General features: G+C 41.6%; 1 protein-coding gene and 1 long non-coding RNA gene across 3 annotated transcripts in view; one reads left to right on the top strand and one right to left on the bottom strand.

The window, feature by feature from the left end:
• The window catches only part of INO80C (INO80 complex subunit C), a 32,377-nt gene extending 31,147 nt beyond the window's left edge, over nt 1-1,230 (bottom strand). The window contains exon 1 of one of the 2 annotated variants that reach the window (XM_085220529.1): nt 983-1,230. In XM_085220529.1, coding sequence (XP_085076655.1) covers nt 983-1,117 — 135 coding nt within the window. In that variant the 5' untranslated portion in view covers nt 1,118-1,230. The remainder of the gene's footprint in view (nt 1-982) is intronic. The other variant, XM_085220528.1, reaches the window with a different exon arrangement.
• On the top strand, nt 1,163-23,117 carry LOC146544650 (uncharacterized). Its single transcript, XR_014882368.1, has 3 exons — nt 1,163-18,683; nt 19,175-21,084; nt 22,501-23,117. It is a non-coding gene; the product is annotated as an uncharacterized LOC146544650 (long non-coding RNA).
• The last annotated feature ends 901 nt before the right edge of the window (nt 23,118-24,018 follow it).

Genomic DNA, 24,018 nt, shown 5'->3' with positions numbered 1-24,018 from the left:
AAAGGCTTCTGTCTGCGCCTTGGCATGTGCACAATGGCTTTCAATTGTCTGGAGAGAAGATCTGCAGGAAAATGCATACACGTTTCCCTGACTTAATGGCTCGTGTGAAAAAAATAAGCAACCTAACAGGCCGTGCATACTTTGTAGCTACGCTACTATTATGGTCCGTGAAATATGACTGAGAAGAATCATGTATGGGATGAAATATAAAAAAGGCACTTTTTTTCTCCAGCCCTTTTTTTTGATGTTGGCTGACAAAATCTTTCTAGAAGAAGTAATCCAGACATACTGCTTGAGAGGTGGGACAGATGGCAGGGGGTAATTCTTTACACTGAGGGCAGTGAGGCGCTAACTGGAGCGCTAAAGGCCAGGCTGGATGGGGCCCTGGGCAGCTGAGCTGCTGGGGCAATCAGGCGACAGCAAGGGTTGAACTGGATGGGCTTTATGCTCACAGTGAAGCAATTTTAAACACTGCTTTTCCTAAGCCGAGGCAAAGCTTCGCCTCTTAGTTACACAGCCAGCAACTCAGCCGGGCTTTGTCCTCTGACAAAATTATTTCCAAGTCCCTCTCTTATCTTAATGCAAATTCTGTCTTTGAAGCTTGTTAGCTGTCAGGTGCAAGCATTTTGCGCACTGGTCACATCTTAACATAGAATAAACTCTTTTAGATGCTTCCTGTTTCTCTAAACATCTGTGAAAATACTGCTGTGAACATTGAGGTAGAGGAATTAGTGGCATTTTTTAGATCAGTATCGAAGTTACTCATTCTCCCCCAGGTTCAGTAGTAGCAATTAAAAGGACAGGAGACCTGGAGACAAGGTCTCTCGTTCGCTACAAACGAACAGTCCCAGCACGAAGGCACACGGCGCAGCGCCGGCGGGCAGCAGGGCACGCCCCCACGGCTCTGCGCATGCGCGGTGAGCGGGGGAGCGTGGAAACCGCCGCGGCACATGCGCGCTGCCCGCCCGCCCGCGAGCATTACCTGCGAGCCGCTCGACGCCGCCACTTTCTTTTTCTTGGCCGGACCGCTGCCGGTGCCCGGGCTTGCCGGGCGCTTCTTGCTACGGGAAGGAGCGCCGGCGGGAGATGAGGTCGCCGCGGGAATCAGGCTCGCCATTTTCCCCCCGGGCCGAGCACGGGGCAAGAACGGGAGCGCGCGATCCCCTCCCCCTCGGTCGGCAGCGCCGCGCAGTCGCAATGGAGCTGCCTGTGCCAGGCATGCGCAGTCGCGGCGCACCCTTACCTCAGGCCGGCGCTGTGAGGGGCCTGTGGGGTTAGCGGGGGAGGGGCAGGAGGTCCCGGCTCCAGCGGCCGCTGCCGTGCGGTGTGCGTGCCCCTGTGGTTCGGCGGCTCGAGGGAGGCTCGTAACCTCCTCGCCCGGGCCCTGCTGAGAGGCGGTGCTGTGGCAGAGCACCTCCCGCCCCGGCGCCGCCTCGTCACCTGAGGGCGAGACTGTGAGCCTCCGTGTGCCAGGAAGGTTGCAGTCAATGGTTTGGGAAGTGCCGTACGATAAAAAGCCGTGCAAGGCCTGGGCGAATAGAGCTGTGGTGCTCAGGGACTCGGTTTAGCAGAGGGTTGTTAGAGTTAGGGTAGCGTGGTTAGGTTGTGGTTGGACTTGATCTTGAAGGTCTTTTCCGACCCGAGCAATTCTATGATTCTGTTGTGCAGGGGACTGAGGAGCTGCGTGTGCCTGATGTGTAGGGTACAGTGCTATCTGCACAAGCAGTCTGTGTCTTAAGGCTTCCCCAGACGAGGCAAGGTTATGTTAAGCACTTTCAGACCAGGAAGAGAGTTATTGACTCTTGAAAATAAGTTTTTTTTTTCTAGTTGCATCAGTTGTCCTGACTTGTTCCCTTCAATTCTAAAATGACGTGCTCCAAGGAACCTTCTGATAAGCACTCTGTGTTATTGTCCACTGTATAATCTTTAAATGCAAGTTGCAGATAAGTATGGTGGTTGTTACGTTTTCCACTTTATGACCACAGATAACAAATAGTGAATGTCTCTCTGAGTAATTCATACCGCTACAAATGCGGTTGCTCCCAAGCAGGCAGACATGCAGCACAACACCCTGTTGTGATGTGGACAGTGACTCAGTCCAGCACCTTTTCCTCTCCTTTGGAATCTGGAGTGACTTTGCACTGGAGCAGTGTATCATGACAGATGTGTGGAGCTTACCAGTATTCTCTTATTTCCTATGCCATTTCATACCCTATCTCAGAGAACTGGTTGGTGGCAGTGGGTTGCAAACAGCTCTGTAGCTGCTTGACAGCTGATAAAGTGATTTTTAGCTTCTTTATGCATTTGTGCACCTGCATTCAAGGTAGTGTTCAACTTACAACCTTTATTTACTTACTTAGCTATCTATGCATCACCTGACCTTTAGGTTTGTACTGGCAGCTGTGTGAGATCCTGACCCACTGCATGCACCCTGGAGAGGCAGAGGTCCAAGATGTTGACACTCAAGCATAAAAATTAGGTCACATTTATAGACGGTGCTGTAATGAGCATTGAGCTTGGTCACAGTAGGGCTGCCAGGCCACGCTGTGTAAAACAAAAGCTACGGAGGTGGCCTGAGAGAGCTGAGGACAAAAGCCTGGGCTTTTAGGCTGCTTCCAGCCACCTGTGTATACAACAGGAAAGCAGGACAAGATTTGCTTTCCAGGAGCATAATCAAGGCTGTGTACAAGCTCCAAGACCCATCTTATTCCCAGATGTAGTTTCTGTCTTTCTGTCTGAGGCTGTCAGCAGCATTGCAGAGCAAACTGATAGACATCATTACATTTGTCTTTACTGTTAATGATTATTCTAGGCTGAGGTGTGCTACATGGCTTGCATTTCTTCTTTCTTCAAATGACAGACCTTGTCATGCGATGGTGACCCGAGTTTGAAATTAGTCGGGGCACTGGGAATTGCAGGGGAGTTGTATCCTCTGACAAATCCAAATCTGCTCAGCCGTGTGCTCAGTGTTGGTCTTGTCTTAGTCAGCCTTTTTTTTGATTCCCAGGGCTGGGTCCCTTCTTTTTCCCATGCATGTGCTGTGTACTCAGCCCCCAGGCATGTTCTTTTTAAAAGAAAGCATCATAGGAATGCTTTTACTGAGAGGAGCGTCTTTAATGCTGCTGTAGAGTAGTTGTTGCATGTGAATCATGCAGAGAATTAATGTGCTGCATCAGTGGAAGTTTTTAAGTAGTACGCAGTCAAGCACTTTTATCTTTGTCCGTTTTTATCAATCAATTTACTAACAACAAAATTAGAAGGCTCATGGGAATTGCAGCAGTACTGAGTGCAGTGCAATTTTACAAGGTACCAAAGGCTGTAAAATCCCAGCAGTCCCATAGCTCATTGGAAGAGAGCAGTAACGGCAGTGTCATTGTTGAGAATGTCCTCAGGGGATGAGTGGTGGAACGAGGATGCCAGCAGGGCTCTGACATGGTGAGGCTCCCTTCTGCTCAGACCCTGAGTTCCTGCCCGCACACGGCGCTGTGGAAAATGAAGAGTTGCTGTTCTGTGATGACATGCAATGTGTAGCTGGTGTTCCTGCCTCACACTTCAGTGGGTAGTTGCTTTGTCTTGCAGGTGAAAGCTTGCCTGCAGAAGTGCAAATTGCAGTTGCTGGTTTAGTGGAGTGTGACGTGGCTCTTCCTGCTGCTTGATTTGAGCCTGGCTCAAGGAAGGTGAGCACCGTCTCCTGCACTCATACTGCAAGGTCTGTTTTGTTGTTGTTTGCTGCCTTGCTAATAAGAAAATCAAATCCAGCTCAGAAATAACCCTGCATGTGAGCAGTTTCCACCTGCCTGATAGTAACAACTTCAGTGGAGTGGGAAGTTTTCTTGTCCTTTTCTCAATTATAAGTGAGAAAGAAAGATTTTGGAGCCTTAGGAAATAGGGAAGAAACTCTCGGGCTTTGGGAATCAGGTTTTTTTTCTTTGGAAGTTTTTATCCTGTATATTCCCTCCTCATTTCCTCCCCCCCACTTGTCTGCCTTTTGACTTGATGAAAATTGACTGCAGACAGCTTTCTCATCATGGCCAGGGGATAACCTCCGGTAGTGTTGTACCACACGAAGGGTTCCTCAGGATTGGACAAATTAAAAATTTCTTCTTAATGGGAAGAAGAAAGCATTGAGAGCAAAAGCTTTAAGAAAAACTGCAGAATGATCTTTAATGTGAGTTGGGGCAGCCCAGAAGTAGAGTGGAGAGCATGGATGTTGTGGTGTAACTGCACTGGAATAGGCTCTCCAGAGAGGTGGTTGAGTCACTTCCCTGGATGTGTTTAAAAACCATTTGGAGGTGGTGTCAGGGACGTGATTTAGCGGAGGGTAGTTAGGGTAGTATGGTTAGGCTGTGGTTGGACTCGATGATCTTAAAGGTCTTTTCCAACCTGAGCAATTCTATGACGCTGTGTAACGTCCTCAGCTGGCCATGTTCAGGTTGCACAGGAGCAAATGCCTTTGATGCCTTTGAATTAAACACGTTGCTTCTCTTCTGCTTAACCAAAGGAAGACAGCCACTTTCTGCAACTGCTAATTTATTCTATTCCAAGCTTTAAAATTAGATGTCTTTCAGTAATTAATTTATATCCCACTTGATTGTTTGGCTTGTGACATTCCTACTAGTCTTACTTCTGTACCGCTAGAAAAACAAAAGGTTTAAAAGGAAATCATCTGCAGCTTTACTGGTTGAGCCTTCTACATTACATTTCAATTTGTAAAATTCCTAGGTATCCAAAATGGTGAAAGTGTGTACATAATGCCTTTGTACACTACTGAATTAAAATGAAGGTTTTAAAAATTCTTATATAACCTCCTTCTGCATGTAATTTTGTATCAACAGAATAGGGATAACTTTTCGCTAGATGAGAGGTATTATTTAAAGTTGAATTCACCGTACAAGTTGTGGCAGCTGAGAAATAGCAGGTGATTATAGTCTTTTTTTTTTTTTATTACCATCAATGTCTCCTGGCAACAGTATCACAAAACTTTTCTGTTAATTTATCCATCTTCAGTGGCATGGAATAGATGCAATTTGTGATGTGTTTCATTTAAATTTTTAGAAGATGCCTATTTTTTTCTTTTAATGGCATGTGTGTATACTGGGTGCTTATTTGTATTTCCATAGAGGCTCTGGAAAAAGAAAGGCTTGAAGTTCTTAGCTTCACTGCTCTATCAGGTAAAAAGCGATGGGTTCCTGCAGGGTAGCTTGTGAGGTCTTGTGGCATTTTATATGTTATTCTTTAAAAGTACTTGGAGGCTTTGATGACTTTTCAGAGCTTGCAGTGTGAACTCTTGTGATTTGCATTTGTTCCCTGCAATTTGCAGCTGCAAGGACTGCACTAGCTTTGTTTAAATATAATGCCAAATGTCTTTAAAATAGGCATTTGAACCTTGGATTAAGGACTCTACTTTTGTAATATTAAAGGCCTTTTTCAGCACGCATCAAATATCTAACATTCAGTGTAATCTTCCTGTTAGAAGCTTTCAGAAAGCCATTTCTATATTTGTAGTAATACAAAAAGAGAAACAGGTTCTTTAGAAATGCCTTTTGTGCCATTTTTCCAGGTACCCCATCCTTTCCATAATTACTTTTAAATCAGATGGATTTGACGCATCAGAAATGCAGTAAGAGAAGATATTCAAAATGCCTTTCTGTATAGATTTTACTTACTTGAATTTTTTTTTTTTTTTTTGCTACTAACTTAGTAAAGTTATTCTGGCAGCACCTTTGCCACTTACCAGTGGAGTTACATGAAGCATGGAATTCTTACCAAGAATTTTACGTGTGCCAGTTCTGGCAAGCTTAACTGGAATACTGTGTAGGCAAGATACTTCTAAACCAAGAGATTACGTTAAATGGAGATTTCACAATGGTAGAATCGAAGTCAACAATGGGGGGAAAAAAAAAAAAAAAGGATGATGTAGTGTTTGGTTTGAAATACAGTTCTATTTGTCTAGACTGTGCAGTAAGGAAACCTGCCATTGTGTAGTTACTGGAACCCTGTATCCTGTACGTGCCAGGTAATTATTTATTATGTGATATTTAGCAAATCTTCAATCTGCCTCAAAGAATTTATGAATTGATTCATCAGGTTGGATTAAATGTCATCTTTCTGAAAGTAAAAATCGGTTAGGAACTGCCTTATTTAGTTTGCATTCAGAAAACGTAGTGAGCGTTGTCTGTAGTTAACGCACGTGAACAAGTTCCTGATTTCTGAAATACTCGGCTGAGAAAGATAAAAATGGCACGATGCTCATTTGCATTATCTTTAATGCAGGGGCTTAAAAATGCTGCAGGTTTATAAACTAAAAAAATGTGGATTAATTAAGTAATCTGATTTGTGAACATAAGATCTTGGTGGGGTGGCAAATAGTTTGCAAGCAAACTGGAGACTGAGTAGGGTCATAGAACTAATTTATTAATATTCCTAAATAAAGGATAAATTTACAGCAATATAGGTGTCCTCTGGTATTTGTTAACAGAACAGGAGTTGAAATCGCTGCATAAACTACTCACAGGAATTAGCTCACACACCTCTGCTCGTTAGAGCAAGCCTTCTCGTGTTCCCCCAGTTCTACTTATTGAGTACTTGCTTGTATACTCACTTGGCTGCTAGCATTTATATTTAAGTAAATTAATATTTCTGACGGTATTTCTAAATGTTACTGAGGAATCTGTGAATGTTTCTTGCTTTGTTCACTTACTATTATTTTTGTAATTTAAAAAAAAAAAAAACAGAAAACCCACACAAAAAACCAACAACAGAAAGCAGTCATAAACTTGATAACATCTTGTTTTGGAGCTTATTTGCTAGACTCACTTTTAGCTTTTTTTTTTTTTTTTTTCCAAATGCAAACTAAGAATTCAGGTGGTAGACAAGCTACTCTCTGGTGTGTGCAGAACTGGTGCAATTGGTCTCAGCCAAGGTCTGAGAGTGTCTGCTGAGTGCTGCTGTGCAAACCAGATGATAGGATAGAAAAATAACAACAAAAAAACTCCAAATCTTAATTTGCAGATGACACCAAGCCTAGAGAAGGCCATAGCTAGAGCACAGGATTCGAATTTATAGAAAATTTAGTTTGGTTCGTTTTGAGAAACATAAACTCGTACTTTATTTTTGTAGTCAGTGGCTTAAGAATCGAATCTGTTGATCCTGGGAAATCTGTAGGGTCCGTGTGGGAGGTTAGCAAGAGAAGCATGCTTTCACTGCTTGGCATCAGCATGACCTCTGTGATGTGCCTTTTGGGGGAAAAAAAATAAATGTTCTACTAGACAAAAAAAAAAAAAAAATTGGAACTATATTAATCATGGGTTGGGGGTTAAAATGAGTAGATAAGAGTTGCAGTAGAAGGCATCAGAGAGCCTGAGTGAACTAAGCCCGAGTTGAATATGAATCACCAGTACTGCAGTGCCTGGAGACATGCACGTGGCACCAACAGGAAGCCTGCAAGGCACATGCTGTAATCCTTTCACTTGTCAAAGCTTTCGTTAGGCTCAATCTGAATGTTGTGTCTAGCTTTGGGCGTTACACAGCTGGACTCTCTCCAAACCTTTCATATCTTTCTTGAAGGAAGAAGAGCTGAGGTCTGGGAAGCTTGATCTGAGAGCAGTGATTGAGAATTTTGGATGTGTGTGTGGCATAAGGAGGAGATGGACACTGAAGATTTCTACGGAAAAACAAGGAGTGAACTGTTCTCTATGCCCACTGTAGATGATCTGAACTTACTAAGGCTATTCTTTATAGACCAGCTGCACTCTATGTGTAATTTTTACTGGTAATGACCCCACTAGAAGAATCTGTTCTGATACTTTCTGTGATGCAGTCAAGTTGGTAGGGGAAAGCTGTTACTTATTTATTCATTTTCCTTCAATAAGTGATTGACTGCACTGTGAGAAAGCTCGGATTTTTCTTCTAGGTTTTGGTAGGTAAAATCTGGTAAAATAGTTCTGATGAAGGGGACCTTCAAAGATCATCTAGTTCACTGCCTGACCAGCACTAACCAAAAGTGAAAGTATATTAATGTGGGTGTTGTTCAAATGTCTCTTGAGCATGGGGGCACCAGTCAGCTCTCCAGGAAGCCTGCTGCAGTGTTTGACCACCCTCATAGTAAATAAACTTTTCCTGATGCCCAGCCTGACCCTGCCCTGGCAGCTTTGTGCCATCAGTGACCAGGTCACAGCCTGGCACCTCATCCTGTTTCCTTCAGGGAGCTGCAGAGAGTAATGAGGCATCTCAGCCTCCTCTCCGGACTGGGCAGCCTGAGTGCTCTCAGCTCTCCTCATAGGACATGCTTTCCATCCCTGTTACTGATGCTATTGTCCTCTTCTGTATGCTTTAAAGGACCTTAATATCCCTTTCAAATTGAGGAACTTGGAACGGCACTAATCCAGGTAGGCAATGCAATTCTAAATACAGTGGAAAAATCACCTATTTGACCAGCTGGCTATGCTGTGTTTAATGCATCCCAAAATGTGATTTGTTCTCCTTTTTGCCAAGGCACACTGCTAGCTCATATTCAGCCTGCTGTCACTAGCACCCACCCCTTTCTTTTTGAGTTGTTTCGGCTGTTTTCCTTTGTTGAACTCCATGCCAATGCTAATTGCCTAGTGCTCCAATCTATCCAGATCACTCTGCAAGGCCTCTCATCTCTCCAGAGAGTCATCAGCACCTCTCAGTATAATATCAAAAGCAAACTTGTCAAGGATGCATTCCAAGCCTGCGCCAACACACTGATAAAAATGTATAGCAGAACTAGACCTAAAAATGAACCCTAGGGAACGTGGCTGGTAATTTGGCCAGCAGCCAACTGCAGCCCCATTCACTACAACCCTTTGAGCTTTGCTGTTGAGCCATTTCACCACCCAGAATAGTGGGAACTGTTTGTCTCATAGTTGGATAATTAGCCCAGAAGAACCGAGACGTACTCCTAGATAAGGTTAGGTCCAAGGATGTGAAAAGCCACTGCAAGGAGGAGATGGTCCAAGGAGAGCTCTCTCTACATGTCTGCATAATGAAGAAATAAGGGGATTGACTTTGCAGCATTCAGGTTGTATAACAAAAAGGTTTGGTTTTGTTTTGTTTTTTAAGAGAAGGCAAATTTTGCAGTAGAATAGCTTGCTTTTGAACATTTTGAAAAAAAGATGAAACATCTGCCTCAGAATATCAAGCACAAATGATTCTGCCAAGAGACAGGAGAGCTGATTAGATGACCTCAAGAATTTTTCTGATTCTGGTTTCTGTGATTCTATCAATTCCATCGTTACTCATAAAAGCATGTGCTTTCCCACAAAGAAGAAAGAATGTAAGTCTGGCCGTATGGGGTCAGGCTGTTTAACCCAATGCTCCATCCTCAGTGGGAGCTGAAAGCAGATGCGAGGAAAGGCAGTGAACAGGGCAACTACACAGGATGGTGCTTCTTGGTATTCTCCCAATCCACATCCATCAGTGAGTCCAGCACTTGATGATTCAAGGATGATTTCTTGTGCATTTAGTAGCTATTGTGGGCTCGGTGCATTTGTCTCTGGTAACAAGCCACAGCATCCTCCAACCAGAACTTCTTTGAGCTGAAGCATGCATGTGAAGAGACACCTCATTAGCCTTGTTTGCAGCCTGAGTCCCTTCTAGCTCTTATCTGTGCTTTTTGGTGGCTGTGTTTTGGAGAGACATTGAAGAGCCACCCTTTCCATTCAATCTTAAATATTTCTTTTTCTAGTCTCAAGAACTCTAGCTTGCTTAAATACTTCCTATATAGATTATATTTGTATTCTGCTTTTTTTCTTTGTGCTGTTTGGAACATTTTCAGTTCTTCAGTACCTTTTTTTGAGTGGGAGGACACAAAATGTACATGATACGTAAAATGCAGGCACTCTTAGGTTGCAAAGTTGCAAATATTCTCTTACGTTCTCTATTCTTTTTCCAAATTGATTTTCTCTGTTTGACTGCTTTTGAGCACTAAGCATATGTTTCCGTAATCTGTCATGACCTCAAGGTCTCTTTTCCTGAATAGTAATGGTCAACTCATTGTACATTTGCAATTTAAATAGCTTTATTCTCCTGTGTATATTTTCATGTTTATAGTGGATTTCCTCTGCTGGTTTATTGCCTAATTACTAAGTCACATGAGGTCTGTATGTAGTTTTTCATTATGAGCCTTCACCTTCACTACTCTTAACTACTCAGGTAGCATCAGCAACTTTAATCACCTTTACTTGCATATAGATCCAATGAGATCTGCAAGAGCTATTCTTTTTTTTTGGCAGATTATTAGTCTTTCTGTGAACTTTCATTATTTTTTGGAGGTGCTTAATTTCCTTAAGCCTTCTGGAATTCCAGATATACTCTGTCAGTTGGATCTCCACTGTCCATATGCTTGTGGACATCTCCAAAAAATAAAGCAGTAGTAGTGAATGTGATTCTCTTTTACACAAGAAACTATTCTTCTCACCAAATGCAATTTTTAAAAATTGAATCACAGTAGTACTGTCCTTGTTCCGACCCATTGCTTTACTCTGCTTTTCAGTGTTCAGAATACAGTGATTTCGTCATTGGTGTCTTCAGTTTTGAAATACTGAAATGAATGCATTTTACCACTAGAAAGATGTCAAGGAAGAACCTTGTTAACAGTGTGCTGCTGCGTGTGCCGTATTACGGAGAAAAAAGATTCGCAAATGCATTTGAAGCTTTTCAGTAGGCTTGATTAGTATTTAAACAAAGTAGGTTCTTTTTGTCAGTGCCATTGGGTATTGTATTATTGCTGAGATTATTGTTAAAAAAAAAAAAAAAAAAAAGGGTTATGTCAGTCTGTTGTGTCTTTTTTTAATCTTCTAATTTGTAGTTGAATGTGGCTCAGCAAAGTTGAGTGAGAGGAAGGAGTTTCCAGTCAGAGTTGTGCTCTCCTTGTCACATCAAAAAAGGTCTGAATTTGCTTGTTTGCCTTAGGTAGGTATATACAGCCCGTGGCAAATAGGGAATTTTGCAAGTGGTTTCACAGCACGAGAAAGCTAAGATCTCTTCTCCTGTAATGAAGAGGAGCCCATCACTAAAAATGTAATGCACATTATTGCATAATTAAAAATGATGCATCTGGGTTCTTCTCGAGGTTTTTCCCCTTCCCCCAGTTCCTTCCTTCCTCAAGCACACACTTCTGACATGGAGGTGTGCTGTTTCCTGTAGCAACTATTAAACACAGATATGCGTGGAAGATACTGTCTTTATCACTTTTAATCTTTTAAGATTGTAAACGAATGTCTTCTGTACTATTTTGACCAAACCCCTACACATAATCATTGAAATTCTTCATTGGAAAGCTTTTACGGAATCTGTCTTCTACACATAAGGAACTGAGAACGCATATAATTATACCTAATAATTTCACCACTGTCAGATTAGATTGATTTTTAGTCACTTTTTTGCAGATTAGATTCAGCTCAGGTGCTCAAAGTGAAAGAAAGCGCATTAATCTGCAGTGACATTCTGTCTTTCTCAATTAGTGGGTTCTGAGAGATGGTAGATACTGCAAGTTTGAAGCAGCTTTGTTCTCACGCAGACGCTAGTAAAGTTAAGGGTTGGGTTTTCAAAAGCAACCATGAGGAACTTAAGCATCAGGCCTTCAAAAAAAGCACAAAGAAATAAAGGAAATCAAGAATATTTCAGGCAGATTTGAAGGCTGTGTCTAACTGATAGCGTTTAAACTGGGATTTTGGGGGAGACTTCTTTTTAATTAAATCTCTGTAATGTAAGCCTCTGCTGTACACGTCTTTGTGTAATAAAAAAGATCTGCCAAAGTTTTGCTTAGGATAAGTGTGTGAGTTTGCATGGAGATGTTCCTCTGGTGCTGCAGAACCTTGTTTGACATGTAGGTGTTCCTGTGCATCATTGAAGGTCACACGCTAACTTCTTCAAACTGCATGTGGTCAGGCTGTAATTTTAATTATTTCCAAAGCAGTAGTGCATTAGCATTACAAAAGTGTTACAGTGAAGGACAAAGTACTGAAAAACGGAGTGCAAAGAAATGACACTGCAATGTGTGCACGTCTTCTGATTTGTTGGAATGAATGCTGGCATAGCTTTGCTGTAGCTCAAAGTATATGTTTATTGCTTAATTATCTCAGTTACTGAATATGCTCATTGCGTAATCTGGGGAAGCAGTAATTGAGTCCATTACTGTGGATAAACAATTGCTAATTTATAGTGCTTCAAATAAAATAATCTTCACTGTAAACAGATGTTACAAAACATAAAATGTTGATGCTATCTTACTTTTACCATGACAAAATCTTAATTTTCTTGATTTTTCTCAATGTGCACACCACCAATGCTTGTTGAGAATTGCCTTTTTTTTTCCTTCTTATTTCTTTGTCAAAGATGTCTGCTCCAACTGTATTAAAATATTTCTGCTTTTCACACTTGCCTTATTTTTTCTGGTTTGGTTGTTTGTTTAATGTAGACAATAGCTAGTGTCAAGAAGCCAGATCTTTTTAATAACTTAAGAAAACTGGCTTTTGATTAAATGAGAACAGTCTGGGATGTAATTTTAGCTGCTGAAGCAATTATGATGTGTGGTAGGCACGTAGGCAGTTTTCAGTCTCCTACTTAAAAGATAAAATAGCTTCATTTTGTTTGAGAAATGTTTGGATAAATCTCAGTTTAGTGTTAAAACAAACAGAAAAAAACCCTCAGCCTGGTAGGAGCTCCATGTTAATATCATGAAGTAGTTTGAACAGCATGGTGAGATGCTGGGGGCGTTCCTGTGGGTCGTATGATACCTTGTAATTTTTAGATTTGAATTCCTAGCCAGACTGTTAATGCACTTTCTCCTGAAGCAGTGGTCAACATCAATTCCCACTTTCATGAAGCACTGTTTAAAACTGTGTCACAGTTTGAAAGAGGGAATTTTGCTGTGTCTGAAGCAATCTGTGTAAGAAGCAGATTTTACTTACTGATGGTTACAAACGATCCAGTCCTTTAAACTGTGACACTACAAGACCCAACTTAGCAGGATTGCCACAGTCCTTTCTAGGTGATCTCTGTTGTGATGGGGCAAGGCCTGCTCAGATTCCTCTGGGAAACAGGAAAACGCTTCAGTGACCATTGTGGGAGTGAGAATTCGTCCAAAGACAGGAGTTGCTCCACTTACTCAAGTAGGTTATGTGATGCTAATACTGAAGTTAGAAGACTTCTCTTGTGAATGTGTGGTGAGAATGAAGTGGCAAGCTGTGCAAAAGTATTTCTCTCCTCTAACTGCCTGCTTGCTTTGCTGGCTTATCTATGCCTGTATGACAAAATATGCTACGCAACAGAGAGAGACTGGATTTTCATACATATATAGAGAGAGATTTTAACATGTATTTATTTTACTGGAAATCACACACAAGCATATATACTGGAAGAAAAGATGAAGCTTTATATACATTTATATAGGTGTGAGTGAGTATATGTAAAAAGCAATCTGAAGGGCTCTCCTGCTATTGTTAAAGCTTTGCTATTGACTATAATATGGGTGGGTGCATGCCTCCTGTTAGGCAAAATTATTCCCATGGTCTCAGGAGGCATCTTTGTGTCTTACATCTGCAAAATGAAACTGATCTCACAAACAGTTAGCCCAGAAGTGTTAATTTAATTTTGGAAGTAGTCCCACTGAATTTTATGATCCCATAGATGGTAAATTTCTTGGGACTTTTATTTTCCTTTTTGCCATATTCAGTGGTAAGCACAGTCTCCATTAGCTTTTACATTATCATCTACTGTTACTTATAGCAAAATGCTTTTAGGTTTTGGCTTGCAAATGATAATTCAAACACATAAGCACAAAAACCATGTGTCAGAAGACAACAATTATATTAGAATTATTGCAATATTACATCTGAATAATTTGAGTAGGCTTTGTGAAATTTCAAAAGCTACTTTTTTAATACCACAGCACAGCTCATCTGATTTAGCCTGAACAGGAAAAAATCACATAGCCATGAGGATATTAGGGAAAGGAAGGACTGTAGACCACAGATAGTAAATTCCTCGACGTGCTGATGACCAATGATGGTCAAGGTAAATCTGGCTGCTATGAATGGACAGTAAAGGTAGAGAAATGTAGCTTTTGTAAGCTCCAGGACTGACGGCCAGAGATACGTGGCATTCTTCCAACTGACTTCACTACCTTTGGATGAGCCTTTTTTTCAACAAGCTTCCCAAATCACATCCCTAAAGTAAATTTCTTGCAGGCTGGATTTAATCAGTAGAATAGGTGAAGTCTAACTGTGTATCTATTAATAAGCAATACTTGATATGCGATCTCATTTTTAGATAACTGAGGCATCATTTTTTCTTCCCAGATGGTTTTGATTTTTAGTTTTAGGGCAGAGGACAACTCAACCTTGCCAGAAGAGCATTTACAAACTTTGTAAGTACAGTGATTTAGTCAGAACAGTATTTCTATTCTGGTGGTGCAAAACCATGACGCACTCTGACCAGAGCTCAGTGTGAGGCCTACAATGCATGACCATATCGCTTTAGCAGCAGGCTTGGGAAGAATTCTGAGAAGCTGTGCATGCTCTTTAAGATATTTTTATCTTGAGGGTTACTCTGCAAGCATCTCCATCCTCTGATAATTTTCTCAGAAAAAAAGAGAGGGCGTAGGAAATAGGAGGAAGAGACAGCAGTAATGAATACAAATGTAGCCAATAAAACCAAACCAGTCTATTATTGCAATGAGAAAATCAGGTGAGATGAGTTCATTTGTGTATTGGTTTTCACTTCAAAACAGTATTTGAAAGGCCCGTTATCTACTGCTTCGGTTTTCATGTTAAAAATATTGTATTCTGGCTCAGCACTGCTGTCAAGAAGTACAATATGTCCCACCTCATTAAGTATCATCTCTTTCTTCTCCATCTGTCCTCAACAGCAGGAAAACTAGTTTTCAAACAGAAAAATAATCAGTTTTGTACATTTCCTTTCTTCTTCTCTGAATCTATATTCATCTAAAAATATAATCAAATTTCCAGAGGAGTGCCCCTGAAACTCCACCGCTAATAAGGACAGTTTAGAACATCAGGAGCTGTTGTTTGGGATGTAGCAAGGTGAGCAAATATGAGAAGTGAGAGCCCCAACAAAAATATAGTGGACGTGTTAGAGAAGGAAAAACTGCTAATTTAGTACAAATGCAAACTGTGGTTGACCGACAGCATAGTTGGAAGAATTAAGAAAGAGAGGCATTTCCTCTTCTGTTTGAATATGTAAATAGGAGTTGATTGCCCTTTGCATGTTAGAAGTGCTGTGCTTTATGCCTTCAAAAACATGCTTTATATAGAAGTAAATAACTGTGCATTAAGAAAGTGAAATGCCCTGGAGGTTACCTGGTTCATTACAGACAGTACTATTCAAATTAAGGGCCTGACCCTCTGTAGCCAAGTGTATTTGCTTGGCTGAGTAGCCAATAGCGAACTACAGGTGCTGGCTTTGCTGTTGGAACTAAGGGGAGAGCTGCTCCAAAGTCTAGGAGAAAAAAAGATAACAGCAAAACCATCAAAACATCGCTCGTATTCTCAGGCAATAGCTTGCATGACATTCAGCTTTAAGGAATTCTACTGTTCTTCAGGTTAAAGCGAGTTTCCTTGTGGGACTTGTATCAATGCCATCTCCTTATTCTTCACAGCAGCCACTCAGGGGTCCTGCAAGAAATCAGTTTCAAGCCTGCATTGTCTTTCTGACAAATGCTCCCAAAGACTGAACGAGGGGCTCTGATTAAACCTTCTGCTTTCAGAGACACCTCAGATCATGCTGATACCGTTCAGCTGGTTGGAGCAGCAATACTGAATGAATAAAACCACACAGCTTTAAAAGGTCACTCCTTTGCAGAGACAGAGAGGGTTGCTGTCGGCAGAAGTTGGCTGCATACAAGGCTGGAGTCCCACATCAAAGGTGTTGAGTGGAAAATTGTATTTTGCAGCTGAGGTAATACCAGAGGATGTGTAGCAGTGTGTAAATGAATATTGTTTGCTATATAAAAGAAGCAGCTTTCTAAAAAGTAAACAAATACAGCTTTAGAAAAAAGCAAATAGGCTAGCAGGATTTACTGCCTGTATCCTAAAATACACCTTTAGCTCTGTTGCAGACACAAAGGGCAAGAGAATTCAGTGTGTAGCAAAAGAAATAAGCATGCAAATCAATTTGGCCACATACATCAGTTACTGATCTGCCATTAGGTGATGTTTAACAATGAGGGTAATGAAAGCAATTTTCAGGGAGAATAATTCTGGGCTGTGTATGTGCTAGGGATGATGTCATACAATGAAACAGTAACTGTGCAGACCATAGATGGTCTTTCAGCTAGAGAGATTTAACACTTACTTTGCAAGGCAGGAACGTGTCCTAGAAGAAATCAGTTGTCACTAAGTCTTCTCCTTACTTGCAAAAGGATATTTAAAATATAAAACAACTATTAGTGTTAAACAGTGATATGTAAGAGGCATGTGTAACAAGAGCGTGGTTTAGTGGATGGGAATGAGAGGTAAGAGCTTAGATCCTTCTGGCCCTTTGCCACTGCTACATGTTGCAGCCACAGGCTCCCTATTTTGCCTCCCCATAAGCAAGAGTTACCTTGCTTGCATTGCAGGTTGATGTGAAGTTAGGTAGGATTCAGCATGGCATCTATTGGCTGTGGTGTAAGTGTAGCCATTTGTCTAGCAAGAATGGGACTGAACTGTGTTGGCAAAATCTCTGGGTAAGAAAGGTGGTGTGCGTGCAGCTTGTTTCCCTAGCTAAGTGCAAGTACTCCCAGTGTGTCATAATGCTCAGATCTTGTGTACATTGAGGCAGTTAGAGGAAGAGGAGCAAGATTTTGTTGAGATGCAAAGACGCAACCTCCAAACAGTATTTGGGAAATGCTGATTCTGTGCTTAGTCCCTGACTCTACTGGCAATATGAGCCAAGATGCTGTGGCATGGGGCAGCTGGAAGGCAGATCATAAACCTAGCGGGTACTGCTGTCTTCCACGTCCACCACTGGGCTCTGTGTCATGCTGTCAAACTGCTCAGACCAGCAGGCTCCTCATGGGTCATCCCTCTTCAGGAGGGCTCAGAAGGGATATGCCATTTCAGAAGGGAAATGCTGTCGTTGGCTTGCTTCCATCAGCTCTTTGCCCCATTGGGCATCAGGGCCCCACAGGGAATGGTGGTATGTGGGCAATGCATTAAGCCCTTTATCTGAGCTCTCTGGAAATACCGACTTACGGAGCTCTCTGCACACACACATCTGCTGCTCGTGTGCACTGGAAAGCTCATAGGCTTTTGCATGACGGGAAACCATCTCAGAAATGGCACTCTGGAGGGTTAAGCCTTATTTTAGAACTGACTGAGGAAAATAAAGTTATGAAAATAGATTCATATCAAATTAAATACATACATTTACTTTAAGTGCTGCTGTCCTGGTTGTAGAGTATATGCTCTAGCTTTTTCTCATCTGCTCCTGAGGGTATAGCTCACTGCTTGCATAGTTTCTCTGCTTGTTATATCTGATGAAATAATCTTTTTGTACTGTCCACCTGTGCTGGAATCTCTGAGCATATATCCAAAAAATGATGTGGCTTATTTTAATTTAGCAGCAAAAGGATGTGAGGAAAAGGGAGGGGAGGTTTCTGTGTTGTGTAACATGGATGAAAACAGGTTTACTCTTGGATCCACAACATTACCACCCAGGCAGAATTATTTGTATTGCATAAAGGAAGGGTTAAAATGTGCAGGCAGGTCACAAGGTGGCAAGGGAGAAACAGATCGACAGCTCAAGCAGCAATTCCTTATTTTGCCCATTCCAAGCATCACTTTGTTGGCTGTGGCAGCTGCTGTAGCTGGAGGGCTGAAACAGCTGCTGCTGAGCACTGCCTTGAGGTGCTGCATTTTTTTCTTCTAATTCCTCCATGCTGGCTTGGTGCTCAGCTATGGTGTGCTCAGTACTGGTGCAGGATTTAGGAATCGGACGGTGAGCATTAAAACAGTTCCAGATGGAGTGAATTTTTATCCATTTTGTCTAAGATGAGTGCGTTCCTGGAAGGCAAGTGGTGAATGTACAAATAGCAAAGATCCTCACTGCACAGCAAGACAAAAAATCTGTTAGAATCCCATTACCCAAAGGTACGTTGGGTAAAAGATTTTATGCTTTGACATTGTGGAGTGGAAGGACTTAAGAATAAGAGCTGTAAGAATGTTAGACAATTTTATAATACTTGAAAATTGTAAGCAAAGAAGTCTGACCAGTGGATTATTCCTTGGTTTTACAGAAAAGCCTCTCTACACTTCAGATAAATTCTTTTACTCCATATACGTCATCCAATGGTTCCAGAAATCGAAACCCTAGGGAAAGTCTATGACTTCCTGTAGTCTGCGTGGGATCACAAGGGAATTAAGACATAGAGATTATACGTGTCTTTTGCTTTTGCCAGCAGCCTGTGTGCTTACAAAGCTCATATGCAGCAATTAAGTATGGACAGTACATTCCTATTAAACGCATATGCATGTGGAGACCTAGCAGAGAGTGATCTGCAGGATTATTGTCTCTGCAGATCTCATAGAAGAGAAAAGTGAGCTGCAAATCACCTTTATATTGAAAAGAGAAACTAAGCCAAGGTTCATCTGGAAGCAGGGGAGGTGCCACCATGCATTTGTCCTAGCCCTGGGCACCGAGTTTCTAAGGATGTCAAGGTAAGATACTGAGCTAGAAGAACCTATGGCCTGACCCAAACCAGCCATTCATGCGGGTGTAATTCATTTGTAACGTCATTCAGGTAAGCAGTAAACATAATTAAATACTGAATTGCAGTGGGTGTTGACTATTTTGAGGCTTTAATTGGACAATAAAACTGGAATCTAGATTATGGGTGTAGTCTTTAGGCTGAAAGTAATATGTGGAATTGCTAAGCAATGCACACTTCACTGTATGAACACCAGACTAATGGGAAAACCTACCAGGTACTTACTGAGGGCTTGTTTCACCTGGAAAGTGAGTAAGTAGTGTGCATTAAACATATTAATCCATTTCCTTCCTTTATCTGCCAATAATTTCTTTAGAAGCTTGTAACTGAAAAGAAATGTTCCTGCTTTCTTCTGCTGTTTGTGTTTCATAACCATATATATAATAAATAGTGCTTTTCTAATACAACTGTTTATTAAGTTCCAATCTTTGCCTCCACCAGGAACTTGCTGAAGGCAAACGGACTATTCAGATGTCACTGAAAGCATAACACAGTGATGCAGGGCATCTCTACACTGATGTGTTCAGCATTTTATTCTGGTTAATCTATGGTGTTGAGAAGACAGCACCTCTGTTTTGCAGACCTGCCTTTGGGAAGCTCCTTTCCTCTCCTTTGCCCTTCTGCATCTGAGCCTAATTATTATCAGCACCAAGGAGGTGCAGAGTTAAAGCCCGTGGCTGCCACTTTTGCAGACGTTTTTCAGAAGATCTGCATCTCTCTTAAGGAACAGTTTTCTAAGTGGCCTCCAGCACCCCCCAGATCGCCTTGTTTCATGTTTGGCAAAAACTGGTATTGCTGACCCACTGTGTTAACAGTGCTGGCACATTTTGAAGGAGCTATTTGGGTGAGAAATCTGTTACAGGCTCCTATGTGAAAACAGTTAGTATCTGCTTTTGCTTTAATCACTTACTGTTTTTTAAGCCAATGACCAAAACATCCTGCTGAAATAGGAACACCGGGATCTCATCTGCAGGAAGAATGAGCATTGTTAGGCAGGCCTTGATATCATTTAGACTCAACAGTATATCAAGCAAACGTATTATTTGCTGGTTTTACTGTTGTTTTTAAGACTGCTTGAGAAAAGTCACATTAACCAGGCTTATAAACTTTCTAATGGCTACATAAAATTATACCTCATCTTTGTTTATCCATAGCATAAAGCTACTCTGATAAAAATAAAATAGAGACTTCATCTTTTAGAGGTTTACTATACCTTTATGTTGCCCTCAGGCTACTTCTATTTTTCTTGGAAGAAAGCTCATTCATATTTCTTCCAGCATAGGACCAATCCCTTTCACTTTGTAAAGGCTAGAGCTGTTTGTGATAAATCCTCAGCCCTTGAGGTCACATGTATATTTGAGTGAAATGTGATAGTTATTTTTCTTTTGTGGTTTAAATGTCCACATTTCATAGTTGTGGATACTCTCGTTGGATTAAATATTTTCTAATATATCGAAACATTTCATTGTTGTGCCAGGAATATCCTCGAAATACAGCACTCTTCTTTTATTTCCCTGTAACACAAACTTTGAAATAACTATCAAAACAAATTATGACATGTGGAATAACACCATGCTATGTAAGAGTAATGAATATGCTCCAGGTTTAATGTAGATGAAAATGGAAGTACTTCTATACCTGCCAAAACCTTTCAAAAGCGTTTTGAATACTGCTGTTTATATTCTTTGAAATGGAATATCTGGAAGCAAATTTGCTCTTTAGCAGACTTGGTTTAAATCATCCTGGACCTCTGACAACCAAACTGACAAATACACCAACGTGCCCTAATGTTGTCTTAATGTTGGTTTTCAGTAGGAGAATTAACAGAGTTAAAGATGGAGGACTGTGTTTTGATAAACTAATTCCTGATGAGGGACTAACACGCTGGATATGGTGGGCTCCAGTAGATCAAATAGGATATAATATACAGTCAGGATGGATTCTAGGAATACTGAAAAAATGACCAAGAGTCAGTAACAGCATCCTCATTTACCAAATGCTTTCCTTAATGGTTCACTGTCTCCTACAACTCCTGACCTTCCTCTGTGGTACTGTATGTAGTCCAGATGGTGGTAACACAGTGTAGCTGCCATTCTGTTTGGACGTGGTACCAAATTCAGTAATTTGGGTCGACAAGCTGATGTGATATCCATAGGATTAGGCTTACACAGTCCAATTTTGGCAATCTGCTGTTTTTCCTTTCTTAACTTTTTCCCAAAGTATAGGGCAGTATCATAGTTCCAGTCCATCACTGGAGAAGGAACGGGTGAAGGAGATGTCCCTGATCACCACAGAAAAAGCAAAGTGCAAAAGAGCTGTGCACTCTTGGGCTCAGGAGACATCTGTGGAAAGTGAGTGTACTGCAATTCTTGTACCATGAGAAATGAGGAGGTGCTCTACGCTTTGCTCCAGGGAGCCAGCACAGCCCCAGCCATTTCCTCCTTCCATCCTTACAAGTGAGGTTTGATAAGACCAGCTTTAGGGGGCAGGGAGGAATCTCCCGACTCTCTCAGCCTGTCCTCAAAAGAGAGGTATTCCATCTCTCACATCATTTTTGTGGCCCTTCTCTGGATGTACTCCAACATGTTCACATCTCTCTTGTATAGAGGACATTACAACTGGACACAGTACTCCAGGTGAGGCCTCACCTGTGCAGAATTAGAGGGGCAGGATCACCCCCTCTACCTAGTGTGTTTCTTTCTTGCCATTCCTTAAAAAGGGTATTTTCATTCCTGTCAAGACAGATTCACCCAATACAGCTGCAGCTCTGTTGGAACAAATTGGTGGTATAGGTGAGGAGTAGAGAGATTACCTGCTTCTGTTTGCTTGGTTTGAGTAAATGAGCTTTAGCTATCTAAATTCATTGCATGACACTGGAACAAATGGAGGACATAAAACACTTTGTTCTTGCCTGGGCTGGAGGCAAAACAAACAAACAAACAAACAAAAGCAAGTTGCGTTAAACTGATAGAAGTTCTTGGACTCTGGAGTAGAAGTCATGTATGACTGCCTCCTAGTTCAGGAAAAGTGTGAAAGTACAGCTGTGGGCAGATTATTGGCTTCTGGGGGGAGGAGGGGGTTACTGAGAGCAGCAAGTTGAAAAACAGAGAAGAGGATATGGGGGATCCCAGCTGACCGTGAGAAATCAAATTGTGCTCTTTAAAAGAAAACTGATTACCAGACATATTAAGCTTTAATCTTATTTGCAGTTAGTAGCCCCAAAGAGAATGCTTTGTTGGAGACCTTCCAAGAACAGCTATTGCAGACAGCTTGTAAAACAAAGACAATCTGATGGAAATAATGCAAATGCAGATCGACATTCGCTGTAATAAAATTATTTTATGACCCCCTTTGTAACAACCTCAACAATAAACACCAGTTTCTTCATTGGCAATTAGCTCTAGTGGGACAAACACTTCCCCAAGTTGACATGAAGACAGTACTTACATATTTCTTTCTTCTTCCAGAGATGATTGTATCTGGCATATAAATAGCTTTTTATTTCTATGATTTTCTTTTAAAAACACCATTTAAACACTGAAGGAGTGCAAGATGACCTCCCTTAAATTCACTTTGGCCACATGCTTGCACTCAGCTCAAATGGAATGCTGCTTCAGTTTGCTGCAGCCAACTGCCCAACCCTGACACACTGACCTGCTTCAGCGACAGCACACCTTAATCCCAGCTCTGTGAGGAATCTTCAGCAAGGCTGCTCATCACTTGCCACCATGGCACTTGGTCATGCTCCGTCTCTGTTCACCTTGCAGGTAGCCTGAATTTGAGTTCTCATCTGTCCTGACCCTGGGAGTTCTGATTTTCCTGGAAAGCTCACAGGCCCCTTTGTTCCCTTCAGCCCGTTTTCTATAGCTGCAGGTGGGGTTGAGACTTGCTCAAGTGTCTCTGCCCATTAAGTGCTGGCTGCAGTGCAAACTACACAGGAGGTTCCCTCTGCTTTATACTGGCTGTCTATCCCAGACTCCGTCTTTTGTGGTGTTCTGGGCACATGAGAGGAGTGGCACAGCTTGGCCTTAAGCTGACTTGACAAATATCTAACCAAAGCCAGAAAAATCTCATATTATTCCCCCCCAGGCATTGTGCAGTATGTAATTTGAGTCTCATGAAATCAGAAGGATAGCACTGGCTATAATTACAAACCATCACAAAGATTTTAGAAATCTGTTTATTTGTTCTCATGACTTGAATATGTACATATTGGAAAAGATCCCTCTAACAGTAATTTTACAGAGTTGATTTAGTAGGACTCCACAATCCATAAACTTGACTCTCGATGTACTTCTCTTAATACAAAAGCCATAAACCTAGTCCTTAAATTATAGACTGCATTTTTGAATGTACACTTATTCCAAAAATTACGTCTTTTTATCTGCATGGTTTAGTGAATTTATTTCACTTCTCAACGTGTCTTTGCCTGTATCTGGAGGTTTCACATTGACTTTTGCTTTTCATGAAATTGATGACATTTTTGCTAAGTGAATTTCTGAGACTCGGTTGCAGTGCAATAGCATAGATAATCGAGGTGGCATAAAGACATTCTACAGAGGGATTTGGGATACGTCCTACAGCATCAGCAGTCATCAAGGAACAAGTGTTAAGCTTCTTGCATATGGTAAACTGCTTGCATACAATAAATCATTCTTGCTAAAACTGAGCGTAAATTGGAAACACACAATGTTGGCAGAGGAAAGTCTGATACTACTTCTATTATCCGGCTGTGTATAAACACATGCAGACTTGTTCCTCAGCCTATAAATGCTAAATGAGGGCAGCTCTGCAGTTCCTGTGCCGGTGTGCATTACCTCTGCGAGGGAAACTGCCTGTCACAACAACAGTCCCCAATGAATGTGTCACCTGAGCTGTGCAGCACGGCTCCACTGCTTCGACTGCGTAAGTGCAGAAAGAATCTGATTCTACTCACTGAAAGCGAGCACACATGTGAGCACCATGTGGGACTGGGGCCTACATGAAGAATGCCTCTTTGTCCCACAGGGTATTTCTACACGCGAGTTTCCTCTGTCACCTGACTTCAGTACCAAGCATTTTTCAAAATACTCTCTATCTTACCATGAATCATCAGACTGCTTCAGCCAGTATTTGGCAAAGACACTCCCAATGCCACATGCAGCTTGTCTGGCTCTTGTCTGGCTGGCAGCTTCCCCTCCTCAGCAGCCTACTGCCAACACCTTCCTCACCCAATGAGGCTGTAGCTGGGGATCAGGCATGTGGCTGACAAAATGTCAGTGCATTAACATACATGGTGATGCAGG

The sequence above is a fragment of the Meleagris gallopavo genome, chromosome 3 (assembly GCF_905368555.1).
Source record: "Meleagris gallopavo chromosome 3, MGAL_WU_HG_1.1, whole genome shotgun sequence".
In the NCBI taxonomy this organism is placed as follows: Eukaryota; Metazoa; Chordata; class Aves; order Galliformes; family Phasianidae; genus Meleagris; species Meleagris gallopavo.
This window is presented reverse-complemented; position numbering and strand designations above follow the sequence as displayed.